At 43.1% G+C, this 13475-nt stretch overlaps 1 protein-coding gene across 1 annotated transcript in view; it reads right to left on the bottom strand.

Moving 5' to 3' along the window:
* CPED1 (cadherin like and PC-esterase domain containing 1) overlaps positions 1-13475 on the bottom strand; it is a gene marked incomplete at its 5' end in the record, with an annotated part of 112201 nt that overhangs the window by 82345 nt on the left and 16381 nt on the right. Inside the window, one exon of the mRNA XM_081929058.1 lies at positions 11110-11287. Coding sequence (XP_081785184.1) covers positions 11110-11287 — 178 coding nt within the window. The remainder of the gene's footprint in view (positions 1-11109; positions 11288-13475) is intronic.

Below are 13475 nucleotides of genomic sequence, written 5' to 3' on the forward strand. Positions count from 1 at the left end.
CCGCCGACCTTCTGATCGGCAAGTCCTAGACTCTGTGGTTTAACCCACAGCGCCACCCACTTCCCTGTGTTTCCCTTAGGGCGTCCCTATTTTTATGGGAGAAATGTTGGAGGGGACATCCCTATTTTCATGGGAGAAATGTTGGAGGATATGCCTTTAGGCTTGCCACACAGCAAAGAACACTCCAAGGGAGATGCCATTTTGCATTCCCACAATGCCCTGGAATGCCTGCCGTAATGTTGCTCCAGGGGGTTGTGTGAAATTAAAATTGAGGTTCGCAGCCACAGCTGCCCATTGTGGAGGGACTAGAGCAAGTGTCAACTACTGGGGAACTGGAGCCCTGGGCAGCTGTCAGCTGTCCTAGGAATTCAAGTGCCAACACTTACTCCTGACTTGAGAGATGTCTCCAAAAACCGCCACAGTTATGGGACAAGTACGGTATGTACCAGGACAGATGGGAGGTTGCAACTTTTCCACTTGCCACTATCCAGACATTATCATCATCATTGACCATCATGCTATCACCTGCTTATTAACTGTTATTAAAGGCAGAAGGGCAGGCCTGGCTGGGGTTTTTCCCCCTGATCAGTTGCCAACCTTTGTGGCATCCATCTTGGAAGCAAGAATTTGGTGGCAGGCCAGAGACAGCTATTAAAATCTGATTATCGCAATGACAAACAACTGTGCAGTACTGTTTCCGTTTATAGCAACAAGCTACTGAAGATATGAAGAGGGCTTTTAAATCATTATTTATTAGTATATAAGAGCCAGCTGCAACCACACACAAATTCCTTCCACAATCTCAAGCAAAGTAAAACATACAACTTGTTGACTATACATCTGACTAAGTCATCTTCAGAGTCAAATGGGTCCATTAGATTTGGATATTTGACTAGATCTGGATATCAGAGTAATAATGACAAATTTCAGTATGAATGGTAGTAGATAGGAAAAATATATATTTAAATTTTGAAGACCCTAAAATGGAGGGGAAACAAACATAATGAGAGCCACAAGCCTGACGCATGAATTAGTAAAACTGAATTTATGCCGGGTTTGCTACCATTGTTGTCTGTTTAGCTTTCCTTTACAGGCAAAATAAATAAAGACTGTATTAAGGTACACACATCAAATGGCAACACTCTGCTCTCTTGACAACATCCTGCCATCGCTACAGGATGATCCCACGGAAAAGATGCCTGCTTTCCCCCTGGGCAGCTGTTAGAATCCCAGTTTTACACCCCACAGAAGGATCAAGAGCACAGGAAGACATCATCTGGCTAATCCAGAGGGACAGAAAGATAAATGTAACCCAGTCAACTCTGTTAATCAACGTGAATGAGTCTACCCAACAGAATTGTCTTGATATGCATTAGGAATACTGTAGTGCCTTCTCCATTCACAGCACCATTGTTATTTATCTTCTGTGTCCATGGAATGAATTAAACATTGTCAGGATGAATACACGAGCATCTCTATAAACAGGAAAATAAACGAGACTTTACAGCTTTAAGGCACCATGAATGGCACGCCTAACGAAAAGAAAGACGTACCAACATCTATTTATTTCAAGATGAAGACACCTTTGCAACTACAAACAAATAACAGAAATCCTAGCACATCGTGCTTTTCTGTTTCTGTCCTGGACCTTGGTACTTTGGATGAACCTTCAAACTTTTGCAGAATGCGCTCATCATATTGGCAGTCCCAAGTCCTGCTTCCTACACGCTGGATGCATCTGTCAAGAGCTGGTTTCTAAGCCAGAGCTTCTCCCTCCAGAATATCTGAACCTAAAACTACAGCGCTTTTTCTTTCTTTCTGGAATAGCCTCTGGCATCCAAGGAGACTATAGTATGAGAAAGAGCTGCTCCCGAGTTCTGACTCTGAGCCAGTGTGGTGTAGTGGTTAAGAGCGATAGACTCGTAATCTGGGGAACCGGGTTCACGTCTCCGCTCCTCCACATGCAACTGCTGGGTGACCTTGGGCCAGTCACACTTCTTTGAAGTCTTTCAGCCCCACTCACCTCACAGAGTGTTTGTTGTGGGGGAGGAAGGGAAAGGAGAATGTTAGCCGCTTTGAGACTCCTTCGGGTAGTGATAAAGCGGGATATCAAATCCAAACTCTTCTTCTTCTGACTCCCCTTGCAAGCAGATTACAACATTTTCGACTTCCCTCCATGCCCGGAACCTCTCCAGCAGCACATTTGATAATGCCCCAGCATGCCAACCATCTAGAATCATAGAATCATAGATTGCCCTCTGAAATCACATCTCTCTTAGCTCCCCATACTGTTAGCTGCTGCTCTGAACCCTCACCCTAGTACAGTGGGAACCTTCACCCATTGACTTTACCCATTGACTTTCCTACAACCGGGTCCCTATTGCAAACAATGTTTTATGTAACTGATTCTGTTTACTGGGCCAAGTCACACAACCACTAATTTAGGGTCAGCAGAAATGGAAAAGATGTTCAAAATAACGTTTGTAAAACAACAACCCAGAAGCCTTTCTCTTGGGAATTATAGGGACAGAACTACCTAAATTGTATCGAAACTTATTCATGTATGCTACTACAGCGGCAAGAATGTTACTTGCTCCAAAATGGAAAGAAGCAGAAGTCCCAGCAAAGGAAGAATGGATACAAAAACTTATGGAATATGCAGAAATGGAGAAACTTACCAGAAGAATAAGAAATCAAGATAGCAAACTTTTTATAAAATAACGGAAATAGTTTCTTGAATATTTACAGATAAATTGCAAACAGATAAAAAAACAAGATTATTGTAATAATGTGCAACTTCATAAGAGTATATATTTAAAGTAGATAATTAAATGAATTTGGGTATGCAGAAGATATTAAAAAATAAATTTAAGGAACTGCAGAAAGAAGGAGAAGGGAGTCAAACTTTGTCATTTTTAAATGATTGTAAAATTAATGAAATGTATAAACCTGAAAAGTATTATATATATATATATATATATATATATATATATATATATATATATATATAGGACATGGATCAAAATGCACATCCATTGGGGATACTGTTCATTGATTTCAGTGGGATATGCCTTTGGGTGTGCTTTTTTGAACCTCCAGCTAGCTTACATCGGAATTTGTATATATCTAGAATTTGTGCAGAGTTTGTTTGCATGAGAATAGGTGCCAATTATCCACCCTCCCTTGACCAAAAAAAAAGGGGGGAATGGATAGAATTGGCCAAAAGGTTTGCTTGGAAAAATTATCTAGACCCGTGCAACTACATTCTCCACATTGTAAGCCTAAACCTGTTGGATTATCAAAACACCCAGGGCTCACACATTTTCAAGACTATCTTCGCATCCATAAGAAACAGAAACCCGCTTCAAAATAAACAAATTAAATAAATGCAGGATATGCTATGTTTTTGTGACCAGTTATCAACGTCTGAAGCTGTTCTGTACCTACAAATAATTGTGAACTACTGAGAACCTTGTTACAAAATGAAAGAAACTCTGATACTTTGGGAGTGGCGGAGGCTGAGACCCTAATTATGTAATTTAAGGCTGGAAACAGATTTCAAAGAAATGCCTATTGTGCATGTTTATGAAGGGTTCAGTGTTTTAACAGTTCTTTGCAGCATTACGATACTTTTGAAATTAAGCACCCTACCCCTCCTTGTTCTTTCACCCTCCTTAAGCTTCAGAAAGTTTTCACTGTAAACTGAAACGCCGACTCTCAAAAGCTGCACGACAATCTACACATCTCTATACAAGCAATGCTAAACTGCAAGAACGTGTTATTATCATTCCACAGCTTTTGTTTACAGACGTCCTCTGCTGAAAGATGGAACTAAAGGGTGCAACTGAAATGAATATTTTGCTTTCCAAAGGAAAAAAATTTAATGCCTGCAACATATGCTTTGAATTAAGAAATAAACATTACTTGTCCTGGGCCAGTTGCACTCACATCTTCTGTATACGAGAAAATAAGGCAAGAATGTTGTGGTACTTTTTAAGCTATTTACTGCACAATTTATTTATTTCTTGCCTGACTTTATTACTAAGATGTTTCTCTCTTGGTTACTCTAGAATGGATGCATTAATGGCACAAGAACATTTGTGCTTCTACTAGAATCGGTGGGTCCCCAGGCATGTTTATTTAACCTTAACTCTGTTGGACTGTTTATACTGCTGGAACTTGAGTTCAATTCACTTTAAATTTCTCAGACTTTCTTGTTTAGAAAAGCTGAGCTTCTTGTGACCTCTCTATCCATGGTGTTTCCTTTACCCCCCCCCCCCCAGCCACGAAAAGAACAGAATGCCTAGTGTCCCATTTATTTTTTAAAACATATTTCAGTTCCTTTAAAAGGCGGGTGCTTCAGTCCTAATTGAAAATGGCAACCAGATGTTTACAGAACACTATAGCATTTTTCCCTTCGGGGCATCTGGTGCTTTTATTTCCGTTTGCTATAACTATTTATTTTGATGAAAAAAAGACTTGCATGTACTGCTTGAATTCTACAATCACATATTAGGTTATATACGATACAATAATCTTTACTGTCATTGTCCCATACAGAACAACAAAATTGAAAAAAATCTGCATCAAACATTCAAAAACCAACAAGCCTGCTATCCCAGCTATCCCAGCCTGGTTAACCCCCTAAAAACTCTGATACCCCATAATTAAATACAATATACTCCCATGGAGACTACCTTACACTGCATTTAAAACCAAAATCGCATTTGGATAGAAACTGTTTCTCAGGCGGCTAGCACTAGTCTTTATAACCCTGGACAGGCAGAAGCTGAAAGAGATCATTTCCGGGGTGAGCACTATCCTGCACGATCTCTGCAGCTTTCTCATGACACCTGGAAGCATAGATTTGATCCAAGGTGGGAAGAGTGCACCCAATAATTCTCTCCGCAGTTTTTACAACCCTGGATAGCATTGTTTTTCCCCTGACCGTGCAGCTCCCAAACCACACACACAGACCATAAGTTAATACACTCTCAACAGTACAATACATAACTGGCTGCTATTGGGAGTTGAACATACCTTTCTTCCTCTATTTGTGCTATTTGTACGCATGCAGAAGATGAGGCAACATACCTGACTACTAGGAGAAATTTGGCCTACCCTTCTGCATGTGCCGCTTTTTACATGTGTGTAAGAATTTTGCGTGAACTCCACCTGAAGTGTCACAGTCTACAAAAAACTTCATCATTTGATTCTGTTGGGAGTATAAATGGACTCATGTTGTGGCTATACTGGAGCCTTCTCCATATCCTCCAACATTTGTCCGATGGAAAAAGGGTCGTCCAGTGCTATTCTTCTAGAAAAAGAGGTGCCGGAACTCACCATGAATGCCTCCCTCGTTCGCGTAGAATGGCAATGACGCCTGCCTGAGAAGTGATGCAACTGAGTTCCTTGTTAGTTCCAGCTGGGGGGGGGGGAGCCCTGGGAACATCCTATTCCATACCCTCCAACATTTCTCCAATGAAAATAGGGATGCGGGTGGCACTGTGGTATAAACCACTAAGCCTGGGGCTTGCCAATCGGAAGGTCGGCGGTTCAAATCGCCGTGACGGGGTGAGCTCCCGCTGCTTGGTCCCTGCCCCAGCCCACCTAGCAGTTCAAAAGCATGCCAGTGCAAGTAGATAAATTGGTACCACTCCAGGGGAAGGTAAACGGCATTTCCATCTGCTGTTCTTGTTTCACCAGAAGCTGCTTAGTCATGCTGGCTACATGACCCGGAAAAACTGTCTTCAGACAAATGCCAGCTCCTTTGGCCAGTACAGCGAGATGAGCGTGGCAACCCCAGAGTTGTTCGTGACTGGACTTAACTGTCAGGGGTCCTTTCCCTTTTTATTCAATTATCTCCTTGGCTCAGGGGTTGCATAACTCCATACCCCCTCTGATAAAAATAGGGATGTACTAAGGCAGGCATTCCCAACCTTCGGCCCTCCAGATGTTTTGGACTACAATTCCCATCATCCCTGACCACTGGTGCTGTTAGCTAGGGATCATGGGAGTTGTAGGCCAAAACATCTGGAGGGCACAGGTTGGGGATGACTGTCTTAAGGAAAAGCAGGACGTTCTGGGATCAAATCAGAAACCAGGACGGCTTCTGTAAATCCGGGACTGCTCCTGGAAAAGAGGCATGGTGGCCTTCAAATGTTTTGGACTTCCGCTCCCATAAGTCCTGGCCAGACCCATAAAGTATCGACTCCTGCTGAGTGAGGGCACATTCATGTGGAATAGTTGCCACACAAAACTGATATGGAAAATTTCTTCTTCCGGTAACATTACGTGCCAAGAAGTACCTCAGAACTGGGTTTTGTAACAGCAGGAGCTGGAAAGGGCATTGCCTGTTTTCCTGATTACAGCTTGTCGAAGATCCTGCAACTTCACCAGGAAACCAGTTTCCACAGCCGAATTCCTTTTCCACACTGAAAGCTGCCATCTTAGTTCCTCCAGCTTGATTTGTGTGGGTTTGTGGATTGTAGCTACTCTGCCTTTTCCTTTCTTTAGTGGCGAAGGAGCCATTATGCCCCCTCTTGACTTGGTTCCTTCTCCTGGCCGACAAAACCAGTGCCTTTAACGTTCCCTAATACGTTCTGCATTTTATGCCCTTCTGTCATATGGTTTACATCTTCTGAATTTACTCGCGTCTATTTATGTCTGTTCTAAAAGGTCGTTTTTGGCAAAACCAGACTTCAGCAAGAGATCCTACGCACGCTAAGTAAACTGGTGTAAAAATAAATGCAGTCGAATGGCAAGTAAAATGAGTAAGAGCGTCTTAGTAACTGTAGCTCAGAATGGCAGCTGTGTTGTGTTCCTCCCATTATAATTTTGTGATTCTCCCCTCCCCAACCTCAACCCAAATGGCTAATTCTGCCTCCTTTTCAGCAGCTGCATAGGACTGTTGGGCCAAAAGCTGTGCAGGAATTTATATCCTTCTTTGGGTGTGTGTGTGTGTGTGTGTGTGTGTGTGTGTGTGTGTGTGTCCTCTTCAGAAAGAAGAGGAAGTGGCTATCTTTGGATGACATATTCTGATTACACAGGACTGTAATAAGAGCAAGGAGAGGCAGAAGATATGGTCCATGTATAGAAGCAATAGGAGCAAGTGTAGCTGTGGATGAACAGCCTGAAATTTAAGGAATATGGTTATTTAGTAGCTGCCCATGCCTAGAGAAGTTGATAGGGATTTATGAGGGTTACTACTAAGGGATGTGGGTGGCGCTGTGGTCTAAACCATTGAGCCTCTTGGAAGGTTGGCGGTTCGAATCCCCGTGATGGAGTGAGCTCCCGTTGCTCTTTCTCAGCTCCTGCCAACCTAGCAGTTCAAAAGCACGCCAGTGCAAGTAGATAAATAGGTACCACTGCGACGGGAAGGTAAACGACATTTCTGTGCGCTCTGGTTTCCGTCACGGTGTCCCGTTGTGCCAGAAGTGGTTTAGTCATGCTGGCCGCGTGACCCAAAAAGCTGTCTGTGGACAAACGCCGGCTCCCTCGGCCTGAAGCTAGATGAGTGCCACAGCCCCATGGTCATCTTTGACTGTACTTAACCATCCAGGGGTCCTTTATCTTATTAACTTTACTATTGCAGGGGTGCCATCTAGGGAGGGAGAGGGGAGCCAAGGACCCACCAATTTTTTTTCAAAGAGGGGACTGATTAAGTTTCCTCAGCCAATTTGGGCAGCTTTCAACATGTATAAAAAACATACGTTAAACGTTAAAAAAAACTTCCCTCTACAGGGCTGCCTTCAGATGCCTTCAAATGGTTGTATAGTTACTTATCTCCTTGGCTCAAGGGTCGCAAAACTCCATTCCCTCCAACGTTTCTCTGATGAAAATAGGGGCATCCTAAGGAAAAGTGGGGTGTGGGTGGCGCTGTTGGTTAAATCACAGAGCCTAGGACTTGCTGATCAGAAGGTTGGTGGTTTGAATCTGTGAGGAGAATCAGAACTTACAGGGTTAAACAGTTCTGTGTGACGTCTCACATTCTGAGGCGTGGTTTGGTTCACATATGGGAATTTTTCTTTGTGTGTGAGTTTTCCTTTCGTTTTTGGCTGAGAGACGAAAGGATGTCCGCTCTCTCGCCGGGCTGATTTATGATGTTTTTCTTCTCATTAAAGGCTGTTGGAGATTAGCAAGAAGCCTGCATTCAGTCTGATTTATTATCCACACACAAGGCAACACTTTCTACCGCTGCAGAACTCTGCTAAGAACTCTGCTAAGAGAGCTCAAGTCTTTCTATCGCCACAGGCGTCCATCGGTGCAGCGAAAGTGTGCCGGGCGCCATCTTATCTCAGCAGAATCCCTGTGACGGGGTGAGCTCCCGTTGCTTGGTCCCAGCTCCTGCCCACCTAGCAGTTCAAAAGCACGTCAAAGTGCAAGTCTATAAATAGGTACCACTCCAGCGGGAAGGTAAACGGCATTTCCATGCCCTGCTCTGGTTCGCCAGTAGCGGCTTAGTCATGCCGGCCACATGACCCGGAAGCTGTATGCCGGCTCCCTCGGCCAATAAAATGAGATGAGCGCCGCAACCTCAGAGTCGGTCACGACTGGACTTAATGGTCAGGGGTCCCTTTACCTTTAAGGAAAAGCAGGACATTCTGGGATCAAATCAGAAGCTGGGATGGCGTCTGTAAATCTGGGATCATCCCTGGAAAATAGAGACACTTGGAGGGTCTGATATACTAGGGACATAGGAAGCTATGTTAGAGTAGGTCACATCATTTGCTCATTTAGCCCAGTATTGTGCTCTCTCTGGCTGGCATCAGCATTCAAGAACTCAGGCATTAGATTTGTTCTGCTACCTTGTCCTTTTAATTGAAGATTCCAGGAATTGAACTTGGATCCTTCTGCATGCAAACGTACTACTCTCTAGGCGACTCCTGGCCCCGTGGGTGGTTCAAATGAGGAAGTAGCCCAAAGGATTAAAACGTGGACTTCACATAATAATCTTAACTGCTGCACAACTATCATGTATTCAAGGGGTAGAGATAAAAAAAGGAAATGTTTCTCTCTCCGTTATCACTCTGATCTGTTGGTTTACATCAAAGCCAGTGTTTCAAAACTCCTTAAAACACTCCTCTTAACTCTAGGATATAGATAAATGAGACAGAATTTGGAAACCTGAAAGTAAGGAGGAAGAAACCCTGGATAATTACATTAGACAAGGAGATGTGATTCTTGTCTCCTTATCCTAACATTTTCAGTTCGTCTGTTTCAGTATGTAAAGCCTGGCTCTCTTAAATAGGAGCACGTTTTTATACATCAGAACCATTCTGCTAGGAAAATGTTATGACACAACATAAAGCATATGCTTTCAGAAACGAGCACGTCGAGTACTGTGCTTGCAAAAACACATGGAAATGTTATTTGCTAGCAAGAAAAAAGGAACGATTTTCCATCTGTTATAGAGAAGATCATCGCTTTGGTATGTAAGCAAGTTACTTCATTTCTCAAATTTATTCAAAAAGCTTATTCGTAAATCTGGAAACAGAAGCAAGCTACAAACCCTTTCAGCTCCCCCCAAATTAAAAATGTTGCCTGTTTGATGTTTTCCATACAATTCCCAAATGGGCAAGGCTGCAGGTACAGCTGGACGTTGAAAGAAAGCCTTTAAATCCCCTTTTATGGCTGCGGGGGGTGGGGGATGCAAGGAATTATTACTGCTGATCTCAGAACATGAATAAACATCACCTGTACTGGTGAACCACACAGTGTATCAGAGTGCATTTGATTACAAACCTTTAAGGAAAAGAGTATTCTGTGCTTTGCAAGAGTTGGCCATAAATCGTACACCCCTCACAGCTGAGAAGCAGACAGCATGACACTGCCTCCAGGCTGAACATCATTCACACATTTATGTAATCCTTCCCATCCACTCAGATCCATGTGTCCATGTTGTACTCTGTGCCCTGCCCCTATTAGAGGTATGGTTGATGGGAACACACCAGCAGGGCCTTTTGTGTTGTGGTGCCAAGACTTTGAAACTTCCTGTCCCAGGAGATCAGATTGGCTCCTTCCTTCAAGCCCTTTAGATGCCAGACTAAATGCACATTTAAAGCACATTAGTTAGGGTTGCCATATTTCAAAAAGTGGAAACCCAGACACAAAGTTGTTGATCTTTCTTTGCAAAATCAAAATAATAATAATAATAATGAAGTTTTCCAGCTATTTTGTAGGAAATTCGCAAAAAAATAAAATAATTTAACACTTCTGACATGGGTTGCCATATGTCCAGGTTTTCCTGGACATTTTTTGGAAATTCCGTCCAGATGATATTTCCGACGGACAAATACCTCCAGGAAAATCCAGACTTGTGGCAGCTCTACATTAGTTCTCCAGAGAATTCTAAGAACTGCAGTTTTGTTTTAAGGGTGCTGGGAATTATACCTCTGTGAGGTGGAATAAACAGTTCTCAGGATTTGGGGTGGGTGGGAATGGAGAGTCATTTGTAGGATGAGCTTCAAATGTATGGAACCTAACCTAAGGCTTATGTACATATTAGCAACTTAAAATGCAGCAACGTCATTCCCGGCCCCCACCCCCACTTTGTTTCAAATCACATTTTTACAATGTTGTACACACCAGGGATGTCTTTACCAAGTTTGTTTCTCTGTGCCTGCAACCCCACCCCGCCCCCAAATTCTGACTCAGCAAAGCTGTCATCTGCACATGTGCAGTGGCTGTCTCTAAGGTACACACCTCAGCTTCACCGTGACTTGCATTTTCAAATCAGGTGGAAGCTGGTTTGAATGTAAAAAAATAAAAAAGAAGTGTTTCCCATGATAAATATGGATTGCGGCTAATGTTATGTGTACCTGGCTTCAAACATCAGTAGTGGGAGCACGATTGAGCTGGATTAAATACTAATGCATGCACTTATGCAAATTTCAAGCTGCCTTTTGCCGTTGGCACTGTGACTGAGATGAAAGAAAACTGCAAATAAAATAAAAATAGTATGCAGTAACCCTAGATCACGATCTGATTCAACTTGGAAACCCTCTGAATAATAATCTGTGGAATATATGGTCAGTAAACTCTCCTCTCCCTCATGATCTGATCGTGTTACAGTTGGGAAAATATTACGGCTCCGTCGAGTCTTCTCACCTGGATTGGGGATTGCATGTTCACTCAGTTTCCTGTCTTCAAGGACTGTAACTCTATAACGGTGCTGTGCAAGGATGTGCCGATATAACAGGAGGTCTTGTTCGCTGCCGGAAGACGGGATGTACAGGATTACTGTCCTTGTCTGACTTCCAAAGAATTTAAAAATGGAGTCCTCCATCTAAAACAAGTAAAAGGGGTATTCGTAAGCTATATAAGGCAACACACAGGACCCTGAAATGCTATCACATGCAAAATAGTATATGTTTTTCCTGGGAGCAGTTTCAGACAACCATATTATTTATGCAATAATTACAATAGTAATGTAGTCATGTGACATGTGAATATCTAGTTACATTCTGACTCACTAGGGGACAGTCATTTTTACTTCCTAGGAGTGGAAAGAAAATTCCCACCTAGTAAGATAATTCCCAGGTCCGTATAGTAAAAGCTATGGTTTTCCCAGTAGTGGTGTATGGAAGTGAGAGCTGGACTATAAAGAAGGCTGATGCTTTTGAATTGTGGTGCTGGAGGAGACTCTTGAGAGTCTCGTGGACTGCAAGAAGATCAAACCTATCCGTTCTGAAGGAAATCAGCCCTGAGTGCTCACTGGAAGGAGAGATCGTGAAGCTGAGGCTCCAATACTTTGGCCACCTCATGAGAAGAGAAGACTCCCTGGAAAAGACCCTGATGTTGGGAAAGATGGAGGGCACAAGGAGAAGGGGATGACAGAGGACGAGATGGTTGGACAGTGTTCTCGAAGCTACCAGCATGAGCTTGACCATACTGTGGGAGGCAGTGGAAGACAGGAGTGCCTGGCATGCTCTGGTCCATGGGGTCACGAAGAGTCGGACATGACTAAACAACTAAACAACAACAACAAGATAATTCCCATAGGAGTTGTTAGCTGGTTGTCTGAATCCACCTTGACTAAATTGTTTTGAAACTGCATTTACCCCAGAAGTGCAACAAGGGACACAGAACGCAGGTTCTGCTTGTAGTTCCCAGGACAAACCCAAAATTAGGAGATCGTTGATGCAGAGTTTCATTTTTTACATGCTGGCTCCTTTATACATGAATTGTTCTTCTCACTTGTTCTCTACAGACAGGATATGAAAATCCGCACACTGCCCCCAAAATCTGCCTTTGAAAACTAGTAAAACAGGTACCATACAGGTGTACCTGGAGATAATATTTCATAGCTTGTGTGCCACCACAAAAAGGATGTATATTTGGCTGCACTAGAGTGGTGAAAGGTACAAGAGCCCACATGGAAGGAGTCAGTTGCTCAGATACAGTGGTCCCAAGCTGTTTTTATATACAGTAGTACCTTGGTTCGCGAACTTAATCTGTTCCGGGAGTCCGTTCGACTCCCAAAACCATTTGAAAACCGAGGCGTGGCTTCCAATTGGCTGCAGGAGCTTCCTGCACTCAAGCGGAAGCTGTGTTGGATGTTTGGCTTCCAAAAAATGTTCACAAACTGGAACACTCACTTCCAAGTTTGCGGTGTTTGGGAGCCGATTTGTTTGGGAGCCACGTCGTTCGACTAGGTGCCACTGTACATTGAAAACTGCCCAGAGTGGCCACAGCAACCCAATCAGATGGGTGGGATATAAATAATAAATTTATTATTATGGAATAGGACGTCCCTATGGTCATCAGAGAAATGTTGGAGACTATGGGGAACTGTCTAATTTTTAAGACTAATGGCATCAATCTGGCTGCTAGATTCTGAAATTTCTCAGACAACTTTAAACGCAGCCCCCTATGCAAAATGTTTCATATCTACTTGTTGTTAGAGCATGCATAGTAACTGTGGCAAGACTATCTGGTAACCACTTGATGGATCTTGCAATAAAATACAAGTTTCAAGTTCCCGTTGAGAATGTAATTGTGCAGAAGCTTTAATTTGGAATTTTGCTTGTGTGTACAGTGGTACCTCGGGTTACAGATGCTTCAGGTTACAGACGCTTCAGGTTACAGACTCTCCTAACCCAGAAATAGTACCTCTGGTTACGAACTTTGCTTCAGGATGAGAACAGAAATCGTGTCCTGGCGGTGCAGCGGCAGTGGGAGGCCCCATTAGCTAAAGTGGTACTTCAGGTTAAGAACAGTTTCAGGTTAAGAACGGACCTCCAGAACGAATTAAGTTTTTAACCCGAGGTACCACTGTACACCCACCATGCAAAAACAAAACTGGAAAGTTAGAGGGCTGCCAGATAAACTTCATATTTGCTAAACTGATGCCAAGGAGTGTTTACAGGAGACATTATGCAAACACGGAATTGTGGGTCTTTGGGTGTTGGCTATATGTTTCACTATAAATGAGTGTCAGTCAAAATGCTTCCAGTTGTTGAGGTGCCCGATAG

The sequence above is a fragment of the Podarcis melisellensis genome (assembly GCF_964234715.1).
Source record: "Podarcis melisellensis genome assembly, chromosome: 10".
NCBI lineage: Eukaryota > Metazoa > Chordata > Lepidosauria > Squamata > Lacertidae > Podarcis > Podarcis melisellensis.